The 23,174-nt window shown below is 39.9% G+C and overlaps 2 protein-coding genes across 5 annotated transcripts in view; one reads left to right on the top strand and one right to left on the bottom strand.

Moving 5' to 3' along the window:
• Smr (nuclear receptor corepressor smrter) overlaps window positions 1-16,677 on the top strand; it is a 35,458-nt gene extending 18,781 nt beyond the window's left edge. For 3 of the 4 annotated variants that reach the window (XM_089857614.1, XM_089857612.1, XM_089857610.1), the window contains exons 12-15: window positions 283-362; window positions 7,873-8,247; window positions 9,499-15,423; window positions 15,496-16,677. In XM_089857614.1, the coding sequence (XP_089713740.1) occupies window positions 283-362; window positions 7,873-8,247; window positions 9,499-15,423; window positions 15,496-16,010 (6,895 nt within the window). In that variant the 3' untranslated portion in view covers window positions 16,011-16,677. The remainder of the gene's footprint in view (window positions 1-282; window positions 363-7,872; window positions 8,248-9,498; window positions 15,424-15,495) is intronic. The other variant, XM_089857613.1, reaches the window with a different exon arrangement.
• A 1,399-nt stretch (window positions 16,678-18,076) lies between these two features.
• Window positions 18,077-22,961, bottom strand: CCT6 (chaperonin containing TCP1 subunit 6). The gene is made up of 7 exons (XM_089857636.1): window positions 22,789-22,961; window positions 22,474-22,537; window positions 22,221-22,355; window positions 21,969-22,142; window positions 19,102-19,804; window positions 18,415-18,724; window positions 18,077-18,350 (listed from the first exon to the last, which is right to left on the bottom strand). The coding sequence occupies exons 1-7, from the start codon at window positions 22,923-22,925 to the stop codon at window positions 18,275-18,277; spliced, it is 1,599 nt and encodes a 532-aa protein (XP_089713762.1). The 5' UTR covers window positions 22,926-22,961; the 3' UTR covers window positions 18,077-18,274.
• Between the last annotated feature and the right edge of the window lie 213 nt (window positions 22,962-23,174).

Raw genomic sequence — 23,174 nt, 5'->3', positions numbered from 1 at the left:
TTTTATAACGGTTTTTCGGGTTTACGCGTAGTTTTATAACGGTTTTTCGGGTTTACGCGTGGTTTTATATTGGGTTTTTATGGGTTAACGCGTGGTTTTATATTGGGTTTTTTGTTTTATACGCGTAGTTTTATAACGGTTTTTTGTTTTATACGCGTAGTTATAGAGCAGTTCCTTCGTGCTTGTAAAGGTTTATTTAGTGTTCTAACGTGATTTTATATTAGTCAAGTCGAAATGATAGTAATTTAGATATTTCTTTTGTCTGTGTGTCTTTTTAACCAGTGGTTGCGCGAAAAGAACGAATCAAGATGGAGAAGAAGCCGGGGACGAAATGAGTGATAACGACGCCTCGGAAAACCACAGTGAGTTTAAATTCCACCTTCATTATTTTACCTTAATTAAGCCTATTTCAAACTAAGTTGTTAATTATTTTGGATTGCGCGTAATCGTTTAAAATAGTTAAAACAAAATTCTAATAGAACGTGACTTTATTGAGTAATATTTTTCCAAGTGTTACACGCGTTAATTAAGGAACAATTAGCGATAGAATAATCCGTAATTAAAATAATTTAATTACGGTTGATTATTTTCAACTTCGAGCTTACCTTTACAATATTTCTTATGTTTATGCACAAAATAATAAGACGGGAATTTTCCACCGCACATTTTACAAGGATAAAACGCTACGTTTAATTCCAATGGTTTTGGGGTTTGATTAGTGTCGTTAACTTCCGTTGGTGGCGTTGATAACGTTGGCGATTTTGGGTCTATAGCTTTCGGGTTAATGTGACGTAATTTATGCTTTTCGTAGCAATAATAACTTTTAAAAGTGTGATTGCAGTAAACGCAAGTGTACAATTTTTGCGTCACACCTTCGTTATTATTATTGGGTTTATGTAATTTAGCGTTAGTCGTGTTTGTTTTATCACGTGATGATAAGGACGAATTTGATTCGTCCGTTATGTTAACTTCGACCATTTCGGTTTGGGGGCGACGGTCTTTATTGTAATGTTTATTTAAAACGCGTTCGAATTTAACCGGACCATCGCAAGCCGCGATGTCCACTATAACCTTAGGGGCGGTGTCCGAATCATTTGAGTTTGAGTCTAAATTGTTGTTGTTATTGGTGCGATCCAAATGTTGTCGTAAACTGAACAATAAGTGGTGGTTTTTATTGGTTACCGATGTTGGGGAATCGACTGAGACGTAACGGTCGTCGTCGCTGCTATCTGATTGGTCCGTTATGGGTTCATCCCGTCTTACCGGGGATGTGGTGACGTCATTGTCACCGTCGCTACTGGGTTTTGATACGGTTTCTGAAATATTGTGGTGCGTGGTTGTGATGAAATTACGGGGTACCGTTGGTATGGGTCGCACTGGTAAATACGACGATGAAGACGCTGGTGTTTGTGGTGGTGGGGAACTTGCAGGGCGACGTAAGACGTTGTAAGGGTTAAAGGTTAACGAGGTTGGTAATGCCGCCGCTGCAGCTGATGGGGTTGGAGTTCGTAATGACCCGCCGCAGATTAATGGGTTAAAAATACCGGGGTAGAGGTACTGGTTTCGACATGGACTCGTTAGTCCTGCCAGTAATGGGAAATTTTGTTCTATAAAGTACTTGCATGTTAAAACGGCTGCTGGCATGTTAAGGTACTCCGCTGCGAATAGGACCTCGTTTATGTCCGTTATTGTTACGCGTAATTGTCCGTCGTAAAGGAAACTAAGTAGAATTGCGAATGAATGGGCGCTTATACGGTTTAAGTTGATTATCTTGGGTACTTGAGATTGTTTGTTGTCGTCCCGGTGGGTGGTACTGGCGTTAGAGTTGTCCGGTGATAGTAAGGTATTGAAATAACCGCTGTGGGCCGTTAGAAGTACGCGGTGAGCGTGAAATAGTTGATCCTGAACTACGATAATCGTGTCAGGGAGTAAGGCAGAGGTCTCCAGTGGTGCAGGTAGGGTTGAAGGTGGTGGCTGTACTGGTTTCCACATTGCGCTGTGTACTAAGTAATTTTGGGAGGTTCCAGTAGTTTTACTTGAAAAGAGGGGGACACTTGATTGATTGACAAATCCAATTATTCGCTTTAGAAACTTCCCCACCTGAAATAGATTGTATTTGTATAAGATCAGATCAGTAAGATAAGACGTTCGACCCATAGGTAGGGGCCTATTCATCGTTTTGAGACAAGGAGGATTGTTACTGTATTTACTTGTAACAGGAGGCGAAGCTACTTGGTAGGTAATGCACTTTGTACGACAAGTAGCATGGCCTCTTGCAGACCAGTGTAAATGGTATAATTTCAGGGTTCATACAAACCTGGAAAAATAAGGGAAATAAATAGTTGACAAAAACCTCAGGGAAATTTAGGATTTTTAGTAAAATTCAGGGCAAACTCGGGGAAATTTAGGATTTTTAGTAAAATTCAGGGCAAACTCGGGGAAATTTAGAATTTTTAGTAAAATTCAGGGCAAACTCGGGGAAATTTAGAGTTTTTAGTAAAATTCGGGGCAAACTCGGGGAAATTTAGAATTTTTAGTAAAATTCAGGGCAAACTCGGGGAAATTTAGAATTTTTAGTAAAGTTCGGGGCAAACTCGGGGAAATTTAGAATTTTTAGTAAAGTTCGGGGAAAACTCGGGGAAATTTAGAATTTTTAGTAAAATTTAGGGAAAACTCGGAAATTTGGAATTTTTAGTAAAATTCGGGAAAACTCGGGGAAATTTAGAATTTTTAGTAAAATTCGGGGAAAACTCGGGGAAATTTAGAATTTTTAGTAAAATTCGGGGAAAACTCGGGGAAATTTGGAATTTTTAGTTTAGGAGTTAAGGTACACAAAATTGGGAAAACTTTCTCTCACCTGTTACGGTCACCGCGGTCCCCGTTTTGACTCAAGACTCAACAAGTGTAATAAAATACATAACGGTTTAGGTTTAGCCATGGTTTAGCCCTCGAAGCCGAATTGCAGGACTAAAAACCATTAATTTTTCCCGGACTATGGAGTTATATTAAATGCCTTTCCTTTTTTGTTGTGGCGACACGGCGCTTGCCTTTAATCGTTGTCACAAGCGAACCTTATCGCGAGAACGGAGAAAGTAATTCAAGCATACATACCACTGAAACAAATTGATGTAAATAAGGATTGAGTCGGGACTTTTCGGGGGGCAGGCCCCAACTAGCTAGTTACTATTACAATAATCAAGTCAGCCAATGGGGAAAGAGCTAGAATATTGTCGTGTTTAAATACTGACTGTAACGTTCATAACCCCTAAAATTATTACCTACCCCCCTTAGTGGAAACTCCAACGAATTGGAAAAGACCTTTTTTTATTACACATATTCTAGGACGATTAAGATGTGGAATGGAATACGGAAATATTAATATATGCTGGTAATATCTAGGCGGGTTTTGTGGGAGGAGCTAGTTAGACTATGGCGAATTTACCTTGGGATTTAATTATAGAAATTAACATGGGATTGTATTCCAATTAGCTGTAGGCCTACCATAAGTTTATAAGATATGTTCCTTCCATAAGTTTGTTTAATTAATATCTGGTCATGACAAACTGTAAGGCTTGTAATTTTGAAGTGAGTGAGTGAGTGAGTGAGTGAGTGAGGTAGGTCATAGATTCGAGAGGAGGTAAAGCGGCGAGGTAGGCCTGGTGAGTGAGGGGGCGCTGCTGTCAAGTTTGGGCTTAGTAATGCGGACTAAATAGGACCTAGATGGAATAGGTCCTAGCAGCAAAATTTATTAACCACCACTGAGTGTACTTAGGACTTCAATTGACTCGCTCCCCCTCGTTCTCCTTCTCGAACTAGTTATCTCGAGCTGCTCTAAGTCTCTCAGTAGCATTTAGTATTGGTACTATTTACTCGGCTGAACGTTTCAAGTCCCTGGTTTTATCGTCTAAATCAGTCAGTTTTAGAGCGTGCCCACTGTATTAATAATTAATGCACGATTTCGTTTTTTGGCTCGCATGGCCAAATGGATCGGAGTTATATTAATTTGGAAATGATGTATTTACTCTCACTTTCGGTTGATTAGCTTTTGTATTTGACCCCAGGGGCCACAAAATATGATCTTGAAATGAAATTGAAGCCCCCCCCCCAATTCCTTCATCCCCCGCCTTCCCCCTTCTGCCAAATAGTGTAGGGAAAGACTGAAGTTTCGCTATCGTCGTGGGTCCCAACTTAGAAATTTATTAATTATATATTATTCAAATCTTCTTCGTATTTTTAAATCCATATTTAATCAATAATATTCGTCTTAAAATATTAGTTATTTTTTTTTTCGGTTCTAACTTTTAACTTAACTGAAGTATAGTATGAATTTTTAATATTTTTTTTATTTTTGGGGGGAAATTGGAAAATTAATATTTTAAGATGTAAGAAGTTTAAAACTTAGGTTTTTTCTAAGAAATTTCAAAGTTTAATTATTAATCGCATCCCGTTTTGGGGTAAAGAAAGTTTTTAAATTTGAAACTGTATATTTCGAATTATTAATTCGGATAAATTTTTAATTAATTTAATTTAATTTAATCCTTTTTTAATTTAGTTTAATCGCCATTATTAATTTAATTCAATCGGTTTTAATTTAATATTATTACATTGTAGAAAGAAAATTCTTCATTTGGTCCCTTTTTTAACTAATATAGTTCAATCCCTTTTTAATTAAATTAATTTAATTTTATTCTTTTTAATTTAATATTACATTTTTTTTATAAATTATTTATTTCATTTTTAATTTAAAAACTTACTTTTTCGAACTCGCTATAAATGTTTGTTTCCCAAACTTGAACTTCCCGTGTTTATTGAAAAGCGGTTTTGCACTGATTTCTTAAAGATATGTAATTACTTCATAGTACAACTTTTGTAGTCTTGTGATTGAGTGGTTGACCTCTCGGTAAGGAACGAAATGAATCCCATTAGATATTCACCCTTTCGCTGCTGCTGCTGTGTTTTTAACAATGAAAGTATTGGATTTCTTTCCAATATATTGGTTAATTCTGTTCGGTTCGTTCGTTTTTTCTTCTTTTGGGGTGTTACATTTTTAATCATGTTAATGTAATTGCATTTGAATTAAGAATGCCGTGGCCGATTATTTTGTATAAGACCGTACCATAAGTTTATAAGTGATAAGTTCCAACCACCTATACGATTCGTAATGCTACTGAGAGACTTACAGCAACTCGAGATAACTAGTTAGAGAAGGAGAACGAGGGGGAGCGAGTCAATTGAAGTCCTAAGTACACTCGGTGGTGGTTAATTAATTTTGCAGCTAGGACCTATTCCATCTAGGCACTCCTATTTAGTCCGCGTTACTAAGCCCAAATTTGACAGCAGCGCCTCACTCACTCACCAGGCCCCTCCCTCGCTTTACCTCCTCGAATCTATGACCTACCTCACTCACTTCAAAATTACAAGCCTTTCAGTTTCTAAGTTACCAGAGATTAATTCAACCTAAGATTTAGGCTTAATTCGGTCGCTAAGTTACTAATTTCGTGACTACGTTTTATTTTTAATCTAAGTTTTAAACGCTTGAATTACCATCCCAACATTAAAAGTAATAAGATGGTAATTAAGGCAAGGGGGAAAATAAATGCCACAAGCAAAAGAAACTTTGTTTGTCACGAAGGTGCACTGAAATTGGAATCCGAGGAAGCGTGAAATCAACGCGAATATAAATTGTGTTTCGTAGCGGTCAATTTTTGGGTTGTTTTTTGTTTTTTCATTAAATGTTAATTTTCTTGACCCCATAGTTGGTGCAGGTCTCTATTTTTGGTATTGTTCAATAGAGGACTGTTAGGGCTATCTTATACTCAAGGGATTTTCCTGGAATTATTGTTAAATTAAGAGTTATGATGGTTTAAAGTTGAGGTGATATAATGTTCTGAAGTTGCGAGGTTCGGGTCGAGGTGAAGCTGTTCAAACATTAGGGTTGGGTATTTGTTTTTATTGAAAGCCTATTAACTCGGGTATAGTAGTATTGTAGTAATTTTGGGTAGAGGTTAAATAGGGCCATCACTTGCTCAAGGGATTTTCCATGAAAGTTGCGTTATACTTGCGTTATGAAGGCTCGAAAGTTATTATATTGATTGGCCGCTCGATAGAAGTTAAAACGAAATGGAACTGTCTTTAATTTGTTTAATGCACTGTTCGTAGCTCTGCTTTGGAAAGCAATTCCAAACGGCACTTCATTTTAAATATGAAAGTTTAATATTACCATAATAAACATTAGAAGGTGTTTTGTTTTATCTGACTTGTGTAACAAACGTGGCAGGGTTCGTACAAACCTGGAAAAGTCTTTGAATTAAGTTGTTCACTAAAAGTTAGGGGAAATTTATAATTTTGAGTGAAATTCGTGGTAAATTCGGTAATTTTCACTAGCATTCGGGGGAAAAGTCAGGAAAATGTATGGGTTTCTATAAAATTCATGGAAAACTCTGGGAATATTATGGAATTTCCGTTAAATTCATGGAAAACTAGGAACAATTTATGGTTTTCGGGAAAATTCATTGGAAACTCGGGGAAATTAAGGGAAAACTCATGAAAATATATGGTTTTCGGTGAAATTAAGGGAAAACTCGGGGAAATTTGAGGTTTGGGATTAAGGGGTAACTCATACTAAAAATAACCCATCCCTTAGTTAATACTCCAACAAAACCAACCACTTGTGGCGTTGCACCTGGAATTATGAGTGTAATCGATTTTCCAAAAGTTATACTAACCCTGCTGTAATACCTTTTGGGCCAAAAATGGAACCTGAATATCAAGCTGCAATAAATATAAGTGGCTTGATATTGCAATTCCCAGGAGGGGAGTGAGTTTAGTTAACCTGTTTCGCTAGCTGTAAATAACGAAAAACCTTTGAAATAAGTAATCATGTCGGAGTAATTGTAGTCGGGGACCACCGACTCTATATACTCGACTTCCTATCTGTCCCATTGCAGCTAGCCCCCCTCCCCCCAAATTCATTAAGTATTCATGAGAATACGAATTCGAAATTAAGCTATTCTAATGATGTTGTCATTAGCTAAATTAAAAAACCGCCTATATACAATGTATGTAATGTGTTTTGTGATACAATCATATATGGAGAGAAATTTGAATTTAGGAGTTGGTTATTTAAATGTTAATTTTTGTGTTAAGGTTTGATTTCCTATTTTTCTTGTGTTTTTGGATTATCTGTTTATTGCAAGCTGCTCAAATACTATGGTTCCTTTGCTGCTTGTTAGGATGTGTTTAAATTCATTTTAAAGGGAGAACGGCGGTCCTGTAATTCATATTTTTTTTTCTAACCTGTCCTATATTATTATTATGCTATAATTTCATGAAAGGTCAGACTATAATATAATATTCAATATATATTTTTGATGCTTAGTTTGGGGTCGTAGTTTTAGTTTATAGTTTAGCATTATCAAATTTATTTTAATTAAAATTTAGTTATGGCTCTTTTAAAATAGAGATGACATTTGACTAGATTTGACCGAAATTGATCAGGCGGAGTTTGTGCTCAGGATTATTTTTTTTAATTATATTATATCATTTAATTTAATTAAGTTCCTCTGAATTTAATTCAAAGTAAAACCCCAATTTGTTAATTATTTTTATTATTTATTTGAGATTTTTCTATAAAATAGTTTAATCCAAATTAGTTAGTATTATATAATATATGAGCATGCATTTTATTCCTATATTTAATCCTATAAAAACACGTGATTTATTTCTCTTATTAAATGCTATAATTAAATAAAAAAATACAAAAATTTTAATTAATTTTCTATAGTTTTAAAATGATTGACAAAAATCGGGTTTAAAAGTTTTGTCAATTTAAATTCATTTGGGGGTCCATTTTTTTTCTTTTTGAATCCAAAGCGGAAACTGGTGGTGTCCATCCTTGCGCCATTTGCAAGGTTCAATTGGAAAATTTCAACCAATCGCGCGCGCTGAAACGCTACAACTGTGATCTGTATGGCATGAAAGAAAGCGAACACACCTCGGGCATGAGGGTCTGTTCCACGTGTCGTTTCAAATTCGTCCGTCGAAGATGTCCCATTCCTACTTGTAAAACTCCCAAGAGAAAGGTCAAAAGGTTACGACCCTTACCAGCGAAATTCGCCGAACCCTCCGAGATGCGGGACACTGTTATGGCCGAGTTGAAAATACCCCACGATGCCACAAAATGTTGTTCAACTTGCTATAATCGGATAGCGAGGAAACTTGGTGCTAATACCTTATGTGACATTGAAGGTTCGTTTTAATTAATTTCTTTTTTGCCGTTTATTTGCTTAAGATGTGTGTTTCTGATAATTAATTGATAATTAAAATAAAATGAAGGGTTTTATGTTTTTTGTGTTCGTTTTTGATTTTGATTTATATTTTTATATTTATTTTTAATTTAGGCTAGTTAAAAGTTGTTTTGGTCTATTATGAAAGGATTCCGAATTTTTTTTAAAGTCATTTAGTTAATTATATTTAACTTTAACAGTTATGTTAGTCTTTTAGTTAAGTTCACTTAAATTTAACGGTAAACTTAGTGTTTTAGTTGACTATTCTTAACTAAATTTAACTGGAAACTTAGTCTTTTAGTTAACTATACTTAACTTTAACGGGAAACTTAAGCCGCGTTTACACGAGACACTTTGGAACCGTTTTCAACCGTTTTGGAAAGGCCTAACACTTTTTAAAAAATAATATTTGCATTTTCTCGTGAAAGATCTCTGGTTTTATCAGCTTAATATTATTTTTTGTACATTCCAAAACGGTTTCAAACGGTTTCAAAGTGTCTCGTGTAAACGCGGCTTAAGTATTTTAGCTAACTTGACTTAACTAACTTTAACGGGAATCTAAGTATTTTAGTTAACTTGACTTTACTAACTTTAACGGAAATTTTTGTATTTTAGTTAACTATATTTAACTTTAACGGAAATTTTAGTATTTTAGTTAACTATACTTAACTTTAACGGAAATTTTAGTATTTTAGTTAACTATACTTAACTTTAACGGAAATTTTAGTATTTTAGTTAACTATACTTAACTTTAACGGAAATTTTAGTATTTTAGGTAACTATACTTAACTTTGACGGGAATTTTAGTATTTTAGTTAACTATACTTAACTTTGACGGTAATTTTAGTATTTTAGTTAGTTAACACTTAACTTTAACGGGAATTTTAGTATTTTAGTTAGTTAACACTTAACTTTAACGGGAATTTTAGTATTTTAGTTAACTATACTTAATTTTGACGGTAATTTTAGTTAGTTAACACTTAACTTTAACGGTAATTTTAGTCATTTGTTTAGTTAACTATGCTTTAACGGAAAACTTGGTCTTTTGGTTTGTTAACTAATAACTATGCTTTAACGTGAAACTTAGTCTTTTAGTTACGCGACGCTTAGTGTTTTAGTTAACTATACTTAACTAACTTTAACCGTGTGAAACTTAGTCTTTTAGTTAAGTATACTTAACTTTAACGTGAAAAACTTAATCTCATAAACTTAGATCCATCAAACGACGTCTTATCTTGGACGGAAGACGAGATTGAATCAATTAAAAAAGGGATCAGAGATCACGGTACAAAATGGGTCTTAGTCTCGGAAAAAGTGGCCAATAAAACGAAAGAACAGTGCAAGAAATTCTACTACTATTACAAACGAAAGTTTGGCCTGGAAACGGTGTACCGCGAATTTCAAGAGAGTCAACGAGCCAAAGGGATCATTCAAGACGGTACCGAGGACGATAGCGGGGAAACGACTTCAAGTTGCGAGGAGGACAACTGCGTTGACCAGAACAGTAGCGACACAGCCAGCGCGCCCAGTCCGAGTACTTCTAAAGCTAATCTTATTGAGAAGAAACCAGAGACATTGGACCTTATCCGACGGGAGGCAGTTTACCCCATTGAAAAAGGGGTAAGTGAGAAAGCCATGATCGGTATACCACCTTACCCTCATCACCAACAACAACACCATCATCATCAAGAACCCAAGAACTTTACTGTATCGGCAGCTACGCACGGTGGTGGACATAGTGGTACGGTTGTTAATTTAGGCGGTGACCATGATAGTAGCGCTACGGTAAGCGCCGATGAAGGTCAAGGTGGTCCTGGTGAGATGGACGGTCGCGTTACCCCCAGTCGAATTATAACCCTAAGCCCCGGACCACCATCTTCGGTTAACCTTCAGCATCATTCGAAACAGGAGATTATGACCGCGGCGCGTATGGTTGAACCTTACCCACCAATGATGGGTCCGCGAACCACGGGTGGTGACATGGTGGCTATGATGCCGGTTAAAAAGATGATGTTACATCACGAACATGGTGCTAATATGAGACCGGATATGTTGCAACAACAACAACAACAACAACCTCAACCTCAACAACAACCTCCGAACAATAAACAACCCAAGGAGGAACCAACGTACGTGCGGGATTTAATTTACCACGCGATTGAAGTAAGTTTACAAATGCCGATTAAACCGGGACGGACAAATACCCCTGGACCCCCTGCTATTATTCCTAATATATCGCCCCCGGTTAGTGTGAAAGATATGCCCCAAGTTAAGAATACCCAAGGTAGAACTAACAATGAACCACCACCTTCAGCGCACGGTGTACCGCCCTCGTTACCACCACCTAGAAGGCCGATTTATAACCCTTCCCCATCGGTAACACCGCCCATTTCCCGACCGGAAGGGTTAGCCGTTATGGCGTCGTACTCTCACTTGGCGCGTGCTGAACCCCCGGTTATGGTGATGGACCAATCGGAATACGAGGTTCAGGACTTGAGTAAGAAAGATAAACCCAAGGATTACCCATCATCCCCGGCGAACAGTCTTAAAAAGGACAAGTTGAGGTTAGTTGATCAACATTACGTCGGAGGTGGTAGCGGTGGTTCCCAACCACCTCCACATTCTTACCAACATTTCCCGCCGCCCGCCCATTCGAACCAACTTTCGCGAACGTCTCAACCGCCACCATTACCGGAACTAGCTCCTCATTACCCCGCGGATCATAGACGAGAAACAATCTACCAATTCCCCCCTGGTTCGGAACCAACTCGCGTGGTAGCCAAGACTAATTACTTATCGGAACGTTCGCAACCGCCGCATCTCGTGAGTCAAAATATGATTAACGTCCCGCCATCGGTAACGCCACCCGGAAGTAGGCACGTTTCGAAAATAAGTGTTAACAAGTCGGCCGTACCTCCGCCGCCTCCGTTGATAGCGTCGAATAAACCACACGCCATGTCCCCCAAGATTGTATACAAGGATAAACTATCAAATCCGTCCCATATTGGTTCTGGTTCCATAACGGAAGGAACGCCAGTTAACAAGATTAATGCTCAACCTCAGTCTTCGCCCCGTTTCGAAGGACTTTTAAGACCCATTCCTCCGACGCCTCATGGCAAAGAGGGTGGCTCTATTATGTTAGGGACGCCGGTTCAACACGATTTACCCAAGAAACAAATAACTATAAACAGTAATGGTAAGTCGGAAGTGATAAACGTTATGGAATTACGTGGGGGATCCTTACCGGAAGGGTTACCCAGACCCGGTTTACCCGCTGTGTACGATACCGCGGCTATGGAACAATATTATCGTAGAATGTCGCCTAATTTATACCCTGGTTATCCCCCGTCTAATTTCCCGCCGGGTAGCGGACCACCACCGCCTCCACCCCCTAGGGCGCCATACGCCAGCGAATCGGCGCTGAGTTCCAAACAGATTATGATTGACTTTAACACCTCGAAACAAATGCAAATGAGAAGAGGTAGCGCGTCTAGTGATAAAGACACCCGCGCTTCACCCCGACCCGATTCGAACCCACACGCACCCGGTTCCCAACCACCCGACTCGAGACTATACGGGGTGTATCCGCCGGGTAATCAACCACCCTACCAAGGTCAAAATTCCGCGTACATACCCGTTGGTGAAGGTAGGTTCGCGCATAATCCCGCGTCACCGGCTTTGCTTGCCGCCCACGAGGCTCGCGCTACTCCACCCGAGTCTCAAATGTCACCGGGAGCTCATTGGGCACAGTCGAAACACGTCGCGCCTAGACAGAACGTTATTCAACAAAATGTTATACAAAGAAGTATTACTTGGGGTACGGGAAAACCGTCAGTGATTCAAGCCCCCAAATCGGTGTCACCTCGCGCGGCTGATTTAAGAGTTGAATCTATAAGTCCCGCGCCCATCAACAAAGGCTCACCATCGCCACGGTTCACCCATCCTTCATTACCAACTGGACATGACGCGTTTAACGCCCTTGTTAATGCCGCGGCTGCTCAACCGAGTCTTGTAGTCCCTAAAGAAGATAGACGGGTCCCTCCGAATCAGACTAGAAACGACGTCGTGGTTCAGAGTTCAAGAGATGGACCATCGGCGGCGGAAGGCTTGGAAAAATCCTTATTGGAGATGCATCAAAGACCCCGATCTCATTCCGAAACTGGACTTCACGTGGTACACGATAGGTATCGGGATATGGACAGAGGAAGGTCTAGCGTGGACAGTATACCCATTGATGGTGAACATCATCCCCAAATGATGATAGTACCACCCGCCCTGGTTGAGGAACAAAGGTATCTTGCGGATCAACACCATAGACGGTCTGTTGAGAACGAGAGAGACAGGGTGACCACCATAGACACAAAACTCAACCCTGATGCGGAAAGGTTAAGATTTGTACCGGAACATTCGCCAAGTCTTAGGTTTTCGGGGATAAGAGAACCATTCTCTAAGGAACAGTTTGAAAGGGAGATGAGGCAAGAACATCCGTCGAGAGCCAGTAGAGAACAACCTCGGGAGTACCAGAAACCCAATAAGGAAGTGGAACCGAGGTTGAAGTCCAATGAACCACCGGGTGGTGACTCATCCTCAGTTCATATCGACGAGGCCTCGAAGATATTCTCTCATTCCTTCCAGAAGGATAGCCCGAAACAAAATCCGCAACGCGAGTTCACGGCGGCTAATTTGATAGACGCCATTATAACACACCAAATCAATCAAAATACCGAAACTCCGGCTGCTATTAACAAAAACCCTGCTGTTGATAACATATTCCGGTACCGGGCTAATGAGGTCAGTTCTCACGAAAGAAACGCCAGGCCTAAGAACAACAGTCGAGAAGAGATTGTAACGATAGACGATGGTCCCAATGAACGCGAACGACCACCTTATAGTCGTATAGAAAACACTGGTAGGACGCCTCCCTCAAGTTCAGACCAACAACCACAGCAACCGCCGCCTCATATTAAGTTCCAACATCCCGAGAAGAGTTCCATAACTTTAGGGGAACATATTGCCGCCATTATTTCAAAGAATTATAATGGTCCTAACGATATGCAACAACACGTGCAGAATATCTACGCCGAAAATTCGGCAGGACCCTTACCTCTAACTAAATCCCATTCGTACATGAATTTACCGCCCGGTTTGCAGCAGCAACACGCGATGCATGTCGAACAAATTAAAGCCCGGGAACGAGAAAGGGAATTGCAACGGGAACATCATTTGCGAGATCGCGAACGCGAACTTCATAATCGCGAACGCGAATTGCAACAGAGAGAGCAACGCGAACGGGAGTTGCAACAACGTGAGAAGGAAATTCAACAACGGGAACGCGAAGTGCAACAACAGCAACAGAGAGATCAACAATTGCAACGCGATTTTATGCATCAACGCGAGGCGTTACAACGCGAGATGCATCATCGGGAACAACAACGGGAACAGCAACAACAACGCGAGCATCATATACGCGAACAACAACATCGCGAACATCAAGCCAGAGAACATCAACATCGCGAAATTCAACGCGAAAATCAAGAACGAGCTCACCATCATCGTGAACAAGAACGATTGCATATTCAACGCGAACAAATGCACAGAGAGCAAATGCATCATCGGGAACAACAACAACAACAGCAGCAACAACAACTTCATGCTCAACAAAGAAATCGACCTTTAGAAGGGATGGCTGCGAACGAAATGAATCACAACCGGTCACCAACTGAACAAGAAACGCATCATAGTTGGAAACTTCGACGAGCTTTACAACAAGAGAAAGAAAGATCCCCGACCGAAGATAACAACCCCAATCAACAAATGCAGCCGCCATCTCCAGCCGTTACTCACGATGAACGTCAAATAATACGTATAGCTCAAGCGGGTTCTCCCGGTATGCGACCAGCATCTACGCGTTCAAGTCCACATACACCGACGTTAACCCCGTACGGAATCGAACCGATATCTCCACCAGTTCAAAGCATCCCCGATAGTAATGGACCCGTGGAACGTATGCCATTGCATCCATTAACGCCTCCAACTTCAAATACATCATCCGTTAACCGAACTAACCCTCCATGGACTACCTCGGGTGCTGGAATGGCTGGGATGCTGAACTCCAGAAGAATGTACCAACTACAGCAACAAGAAAACCTGCAATCCGGGTCTAATTCTTCCCAACAACAAATGGGGTTGTCGCCCTTGGACTATGTCAAAAATAGGATCGTTGAGGTCATGAGGACGGCGGAAAATACGGATTCTGACCCCAGAAGTCAACCAAGTCCGATGGAGGAACGCGAGGCGTTACAACGTCAACAACATTACGCCGCTCAACACATGAACGACTCTGAAGCCGCCTACGCTGAACGACCTCAAAGCACCGGAAGTAGTCGTAGTACCCCGAAAGAAAGTTCCGTCGTTGTACAAATGGCACATCGTTATAGCCCCGGTCCCGGAGGTGGTAATCCTAATTACCAGCATTCATTACCTCCGCCTCAGTCCAGTATGGAAAGAACACCAAGTCGGGGTGGTAATACCGCCATGGAAAATATGCGAGCGTATAAACGAAGCCACGAAATTATTTCCGGTTCCGCAGCGGCGGAATGGGCTGAAACATCGGCTAATCAACAACAGTCTAACGCGTCACCAAGCAGTTCGGACCATATTAATGAACCAGATGCGAAGAAAAGGCGGGAAGCTTCTTACCTACCAGAGAGTTCAACTGATAGAAGAAACGTGTTATATCCTGAAAGTTCCGAGAATCGAAACGCAAACCATGGTGGGGAATGTTTCGTTTCCGCTTCCGGAAGTCGTATGACGTCACACGGTGGTCCTAAAAGACCAGCGGCCAGTCCTATAAGTCAGACATCGCCTACGGAGAGCTACGCGCGACATGATAACGAACAACAGCAGCAACAACAAGGGGATGTTGAAAGTAGTAACATGAATCAACAGAGTCAATGGAAAGTTAGTTCAAATGATGATAGACAATCGGTTCACGATGTCTCCGTTGATAGTCCAGCTTCCGGTGAAATGGTTATTGACGAGAGTTCAAATATAAATGTTACACCATCATCATCTTCGAGGATTGAACCGGTTTCGCCGCCTTCTCAAGAGATTTCAACCTCCGATAATCAAAGTTTAGGTAAGAGTCTTAAGTACTTTAGTTTATTAACTTACTTCCGCTTCTGGTTTTAAATAAAACTAATTGAATTAGTTAAATTTCCAGTTGCGGGAAGTGGTATACCCTCGTCAACTGGTAGTAACCAACCCACGACGACGGTAAGTAACTCGGGATACCCGGGTTATGGTCGTACCAGTATTTCAAGTTCAAACGTTAGTAGCAGTAGTCCACAGTATTCAACTACCCCAGTTTCGGTACCGCAGATGGTCACTTCGAGTCAACCTTTGACCTCTGGTCCTTTCCCCCCATTTTCGGGTGTCGGTAACACGTACGCGTATCCTTTCTCGGCCCTAACTATGCGTTCCTTAAATTCTTCTTCCACCTCGAATCAAACGAACGCGTCATTGCAAGGACAATCTAACTCGTCTGTGACGTCCCAAAACGCTACCGGTGGCGTTGTGGCTACGTCACAGAGTACCAGTAACTCTACGTCTCAACAACAACCTGGTAACAATTCTAATAGTAACTCACCTACTTCCGGTACGCGAGATACGCAGCCGGCACCTTTATTGTCGGCTCATTACGAACCATTATCGGATGAGGATTAAGTGTTTTAATTTTTAACCCAAAATTAATTAGCATTCCACACACACACACAAACACAAACAAACAAAGCGCTTTTTTAATTAATTAATTAATTAATCTAATGTAAATTTTATAAATAATAATTAATGTTAATTGTGGCCCTTGGGATCTAATAAGTTCGTTTTTTTGTGGTACGAGTATGAAAGATTTATAATTAGGGTTATATAAATAAATAATAATTTTTTTTTCGGTGATTAATATTTAACGCACTGCCAATTAAGAGCTCAAATCTTAATTAGAGCCAAATTAATTAAAATTAAGCTCTTAATAATTAAATAATTAAACAAAAAAGGAGAAATATAAAACAGGTGCCTTGGCTTGCTACGTATTTTTGTTTTTAATATTGGTTTAAAAGAAAAATCGGGCAAAGCTCTTATACCCTGTGTAGTGCAATCAACGGAGAAATTAATCTGGTGAGTAATTAACTGTATAGTTAATTTAGTTTAATTTAATTTTTTGCGTGATTGTGATGAACAATATTATGAAGAAAAAAATATGTTTAATGAAGAAATCGGTTGGTAAATGTGAATTAAAAAATAAACAAACAAAAAACAATTGTTTAGCTTAAAAAACAAACATCGGTGACCCAATTTTGCGCGTATAAATAGTTCCGAATTAATTTTTTTTAAATAAATAAATAAACAAGTATGAACCTCGGTATAAACGTGTTTACGTGAAAAACAAACAAACAAACAAACTAACAAACAAAAAAAAACATTAAATTAACGGGCTTTTAACGCGTTAAAAAACAATTTAAGATTTAAGAACTTCGGTAAAAACAAGGTCCGTTAAAATTCAGCTCAAGGCAGTAAAAAAAAAAATATGAAAAACAATGTTTTTTTACTATAATGTTTAACTCTCCAACAAACAATATAAATGTATATATAATTTTTAAAACATACAAGTTATAAAAAACAAAAACAAGACGATAAACATTTGTTAAATAACTGCGCGCGCGCCGTGGGAATTTCATGTTTTTTGGATATATTTTTTTTTCTTTCTGTTTCAACTATGGGGGTTAAACAATTGTTTAAACAAACAAACAAGGATTTAAAAAACAAACAGGAGAAAAACAAAAGAAACTCACATTTCATCTTATCATCCACTAGTGTGGCTGTATTTGTAAACAAACTGCAGGCTGTAGTGTTAATATGTTTATTTTTTTTTTTCGATAAGGTCTTAATTTTTATTTTATTTTTTTTTTTTTTTAAATTTTCTTTCTGATACAGGAAAATAAAATGTGTAATTAGTATTGGAATTATGGTAAAAAAATGGGCGATTTTTGACTTTTAATTCATTAATTTCTAAATAGTTCAAGTATTAATGAAGATATGTCGGTAAGAAGTATGGTGTATTTTCTGTTCCTTTTAATGTATTTGTTTTGGCAAATTTAGGAGGCATTGGTTTCGATCTTCGTCGGTGGAAGGTAAAAAATGGCGCCAAGGACGTTATACGTTTTGGGCGGGAAAATCTCTTTGTCTAGGAGATGAAACAAAATGGCGGCTAGGAACTATAGGGACGCTATATTTTGGCGGGAAAATCTCTTTGTCTAGGAGCTCAAACAAAATGGCGGCTAGGAACTACAGGGACGCTATATTTTGGCGGGAAAATCTCTTTGTCTAGGAGCTCAAACAAAATGGCGGCTAGGAACTATAGGGACGCTGTATTTTGGCGGGAAAATCTCTTTGTCTAGGAGCTCAAACAAAATGGCGGCTAGGAACTATAGGGACGCTATATTTTGGCGGGAAAATCTCTTTGTCTAGGAGCTCAAACAAAATGGCGGCTAGAACGTATAGGGACACTATATTTTGGCGGGAAAATCTAGCTAAACTGGAGATGAAACAAAATGGTGGCTAGGAGCTATAGGGACGCTATATTTAGGCGGGAAAATCTGGTAAACGAAGCCAAATAAAATGGAGACTAGAAGTTAATTGAGATTTAACGTTTTTTGGAGTTATATAAGCCTATATAAATATAAAAAAAACGTTTTAAAGTAACTTTATTGTAAAAGATTAATTAGAACACTCAGTTAATTATTTGAAAAGCAATTTTTTTTATTCAATTCTGATACAGTAGCTAGAGGTGGAATGTCTATAATAGACAGATATTAATGCATGTTACAAAATGTTTTCGGAACAAAGCCAAATAATGATGAAAAATTTATTAAGAATTAACTTAAATAACAAAAGAATTAGTGGTTAATTTAACAAAACATTAATGTTTTTATTTATTTTCCTTTCATAGAAGACATTCCAGCTCTCATAATTTCGTCAACAAGTAAAAGATTACTAGCAATGACGGAACTGCAATTAAAAAACCAATTAATACTCTTAATTACCTAAAATTATAAATAAATTAATTAATTACCATGAATTTAAAAGCTGCCTTTTAACGCGATAATTATCGTAAATTCCAGCTTCACTCGGTATCAAGACTCCACCAGTTGCCAAATCTAAACCAACAGGTTGTCCGGCAGAGGCGTACTCTTGTAGCAAAGTGACCATTGTTTCTTGAGGATCATAACCCGAATTGGCTGATAAGATCTTCGGGATGATGAGTAAAGCGTCGGCGAAGGCTTGAACACCCAATTGGGCGCGACCTTTAACCTCATTCTTATATTTCATCAAGGCCGCGTGGGCCACGATTTCAAAGGCTCCGGCACCGGGAATTAAAGAACCTAGTAAAGATTAAGGTTAGTAATAGTAATATAGGCCTACTGTACTTTGTAATCACTAATCAGGGCTCATACAAGTTTTCCAGTGTTTTCACCCATATATTTACACCGTTTTTCCCAGAGTTTTCCACCATTTGTCCCAGAGTTTTCCACCGTTTGTCCCAGAGTTTTCCACCGTTTTTCCCAGAGTTTTCCAGTTTCTCCCATAGTTTTCCACAGTTTCTCCCAGAGTTTTCCACAGTTTGTCCCAGAGTTTTCCACAGTTTTACCCAGAGTTTTCCACCGTTTCTCCCAGAGTTTTCCAGCGTTTTTCCCAGAGTTTTCCACCGTTTTCCCCAGAGTTTCCCAGAAACGTTGGTATGAACCCTGATAATACTCACCATCTTCAATGGCGTTTTTAACGGCACGTAACCCATCATGTACGGCATCCTTAATCTGATTAATAGTATGACTATTGGGACCCTTGATTAAAATGGTAACTGAACGTGGATCCTTTAAATCTTCCACGAAAGTATATTTTTCTTCGCCTAAAACGTGTTCGTAAACGGTTCCAGCGTATCCCAAACATTCGGGGCTCAAATCATCAACTGTATTCATGGCCACGCCCCCACAAGCCAAGGCTAAACGTTCCATATTTCTCCTCTTAGCTCGACGTAACGCGACAATCCCATTCTTTGCCAATAAATCAAGGGACATTGGGTCGATCCCCTTTTGATTAATCAAGACAAAGCCCTTATCGGGAGTGTCGCAAACTTTGTCCTTCAACTCTATGACCTTTTTGACCCTATTCTCTATGAATTGGCGTTCAGCTTGGACTAATTTTTCCCGTTCTTCAGCGGATTTATAGAAAAATCCGGAGTTAACTTCGCTTTTTTCGTATTCCATTGAAACGTTACATGTTAAGATGAAAGCGTTTTGAACCATTTTTCTCATGTCAGGATGACGCGCGCCATGGTCCATGACGATGCCTTTAACTAGACACGTATCTTTCTCGGATTTATGTTGCATTGCCATGATTTCGACCATGTGTAAATCGAGGGGTTGATTAGCTTGACGAATGGATAGTACAGCGTCAACGCAAATCTTTATTGAAAAGTCAATTTTGACGTTGATAATTAAGGTTTGCGTTGGAAGTTAATTAATGTTAAAGTTCTGGTAACATAACTAATTATACCTTAATTAAAAGAACGGCTGCTTTTTCTAAATATAAAAGGGATTAAATATTAAAATAAATTATCTCTTATTACAATATGATAATCAGCATACATTTATTATTAATTAGTCATGATTAAAAACTATCAAGGACTACTGTGTCGCCATCCGCCATTGCTTTAGTGGATGGCGTCTGCTAGCCCGAACCCCTTACCATTCTGTGATTGGTTGAATTCTCACAGACTGAGAAAGGTAAGGGTAAGGTGGGTTCGGGCTAGCAGACGCCACCACTAAACCAATGGGTTCGGGCTAGCAGACGCCACCACTAAACCAATGGGTTCGGGCTAGCAGACGCCACCACTAAACCAATGGGTTCGGGCTAGCAGACGCCACCACTAAACCAATGGGTTCGGGCTAGCAGACGCCACCACTAAACCAATGGGTTCGGGCTAGCAGACGCCACCACTAAACCAATGGGTTCGGGCTAGCAGACGCCACCACTAAACCAATGGGTTCGGGCTAGCAGACGCCACCACTAAACCAATGGGTTCGGGCTAGCAGACGCCACCACTAAACCAATGGGTTCGGGCTAGCAGACGCCACCACTAAACCAATGGGTTCGGGCTAGCAGACGCCACCACTAAACCAATGGGTTCGGGCTAGCAGACGCCACCACTAAACCAATGGGTTCGGGCTAGCAGACGCCACCACTAAACCAATGGGTTCGGGCTAGCAGACGCCACCACTAAACCAATGGGTTCGGGCTAGCAGACGCCACCACTAAACCAATGGGTTCGGGCTAGCAGACGCCACCACTAAACCAATGGGTTCGGGCTAGCAGACGCCACCACTAAACCAATGGGTTCGGGCTAGCAGACGCCACCACTAAACCAATGGGTTCGGGCTAGCAGACGCCACCACTAAACCAATGGGTTCGGGCTAGCAGACGCCACCACTAAACCAATGGGTTCGGGCTAGCAGACGCCACCACTAAACCAATGGGTTCGGGCTAGCAGACGCCACCACTAAACCAATGGGTTCGGGCTAGCAGACGCCACCACTAAACCAATGGGTTCGGGCTAGCAGACGCCACCACTAAACCAATGGGTTCGGGCTAGCAGACGCCACCACTAAACCAATGGGTTCGGGCTAGCAGACGCCACCACTAAACCAATGGGTTCGGGCTAGCAGACGCCACCACTAAACCAATGGGTTCGGGCTAGCAGACGCCACCACTAAACCAATGGGTTCGGGCTAGCAGACGCCACCACTAAACCAATGGGTTCGGGCTAGCAGACGCCACCACTAAACCAATGGGTTCGGGCTAGCAGACGCCACCACTAAACCAATGGGTTCGGGCTAGCAGACGCCACCACTAAACCAATGGGTTCGGGCTAGCAGACGCCACCACTAAACCAATGGGTTCGGGCTAGCAGACGCCACCACTAAACCAATGGGTTCGGGCTAGCAGACGCCACCACTAAACCAATGGGTTCGGGCTAGCAGACGCCACCACTAAACCAATGGGTTCGGGCTAGCAGACGCCACCACTAAACCAATGGGTTCGGGCTAGCAGACGCCACCACTAAACCAATGGGTTCGGGCTAGCAGACGCCACCACTAAACCAATGGGTTCGGGCTAGCAGACGCCACCACTAAACCAATGGGTTCGGGCTAGCAGACGCCACCACTAAACCAATGGGTTCGGGCTAGCAGACGCCACCACTAAACCAATGGGTTCGGGCTAGCAGACGCCACCACTAAACCAATGGGTTCGGGCTAGCAGACGCCACCACTAAACCAATGGGTTCGGGCTAGCAGACGCCACCACTAAACCAATGGGTTCGGGCTAGCAGACGCCACCACTAAACCAATGGGTTCGGGCTAGCAGACGCCACTAAAGCAATGGCGACACAGTAGTCCTTGATAGTTTTTAATCATGACTAATTAAATGTATGCTAATTATCATATTGTAATAAGAGATAATTTTAATTTTAATATTTAATTCCTTTTGTATTTAGAAAAAGGCCAATTATTCTTTTAATTAAGGTATAATGTTATGTTACCTAACCTATATATTCTTTCAAAAACTTACATTTGTAAGTATCTCTGCCATATCAGCGTGAACTTTAGTTTTTAGGGAAGTTCTAGCAACATTAATCAATAGATCTCTATCCATTTCTTTGGTGATTTTAATATCTTCTAAAACCTCTAAGGCCTTTTTCTTAGCGAGATCAAATCCTTCAGTTACAATACGTGGATGCAAACCCTAAATATTTATTCATTTATATATATTTAATTTTGTTCTATTTATTTTGTGGTTTTAATTAAATTAAGTTAAATTAACCTCGGATATATGATGATCTGCTTGTTTTAACAACTCTCCGATTAACAATACAGTTGAGGTTGTACCATCCCCTGCTATGTCATTTTGAGCTGTAGAAGCTCTTGCAATAAGGGATGCAGTGGGATGTTGGATTTGCTATGAATTATCGTTTAATTTTGCAATTAAATTTAATTTCTAATGCTTAATATAATTAATAGAAGGCATAAAACAGCAATATTCTATGCCTTTCTAATTAAATCTTTTAATTAAATACCATTTCATGTAATAAAACATTTCCATCTTTAGTTATTTTAATTTCACCCGATCCAGAAACTAACCTAAAATTAATGTTCTTCGTTTAGATTTAAAATTTCCATATAAGGATATAATTTAATAGGAATTGACAAGGTATCCTGTCACAACGTAATACGGGATTGCACGTGGGTGCGCCGGTTTGACAGCGCTGTCAAGTTAAATTGGAAGCCATGCACAAGGGAAAACGCCTATAGGTTGGGCCGAGGCTTAAGACCACATGGTGCGTCACTATGACGCCTTTGTTCTCACGGGTTTTTAAATAAAGGGTACTTACATTTTCATGGTGCCTTTTGGGCCTAAATTAGTTTTCATTACATCTTGCAGACCTCTTGCCGCGCTAATATTTACCGCTAAAGCCTCAGCATGTCGTGCAATTTCGGCTTTAGGGTTGAGAGAAACAATTGCCGACATCTTACTACTTTAGAAGTTTCCTTAAGAACTGATTCACAAAACGGAATGGTAATTCGCTATAGAAAATTGTTGGAATTACCAGACTTTACTCCCTACAAGTAGTTGGTCTTATGCTGTTTCGATTGGCATACCATGGAGTATTTGTACTGTAGTGAAAATAGACTTTTCCTTCAAAACGTATTATATTGCAGCTTTGCCTCCCTAAATAATACTCCATGGTGGTAGATTGTTTATCTTTTACCGAAAATT

The sequence above is a fragment of the Phalangium opilio genome, unplaced genomic scaffold, assembly GCF_054372755.1.
Source record: "Phalangium opilio isolate 3A_F unplaced genomic scaffold, DU_Popi_V2 ptg000217l_1, whole genome shotgun sequence".
NCBI classification, from domain to species: domain Eukaryota; kingdom Metazoa; phylum Arthropoda; class Arachnida; order Opiliones; family Phalangiidae; genus Phalangium; species Phalangium opilio.
This window is presented reverse-complemented; position numbering and strand designations above follow the sequence as displayed.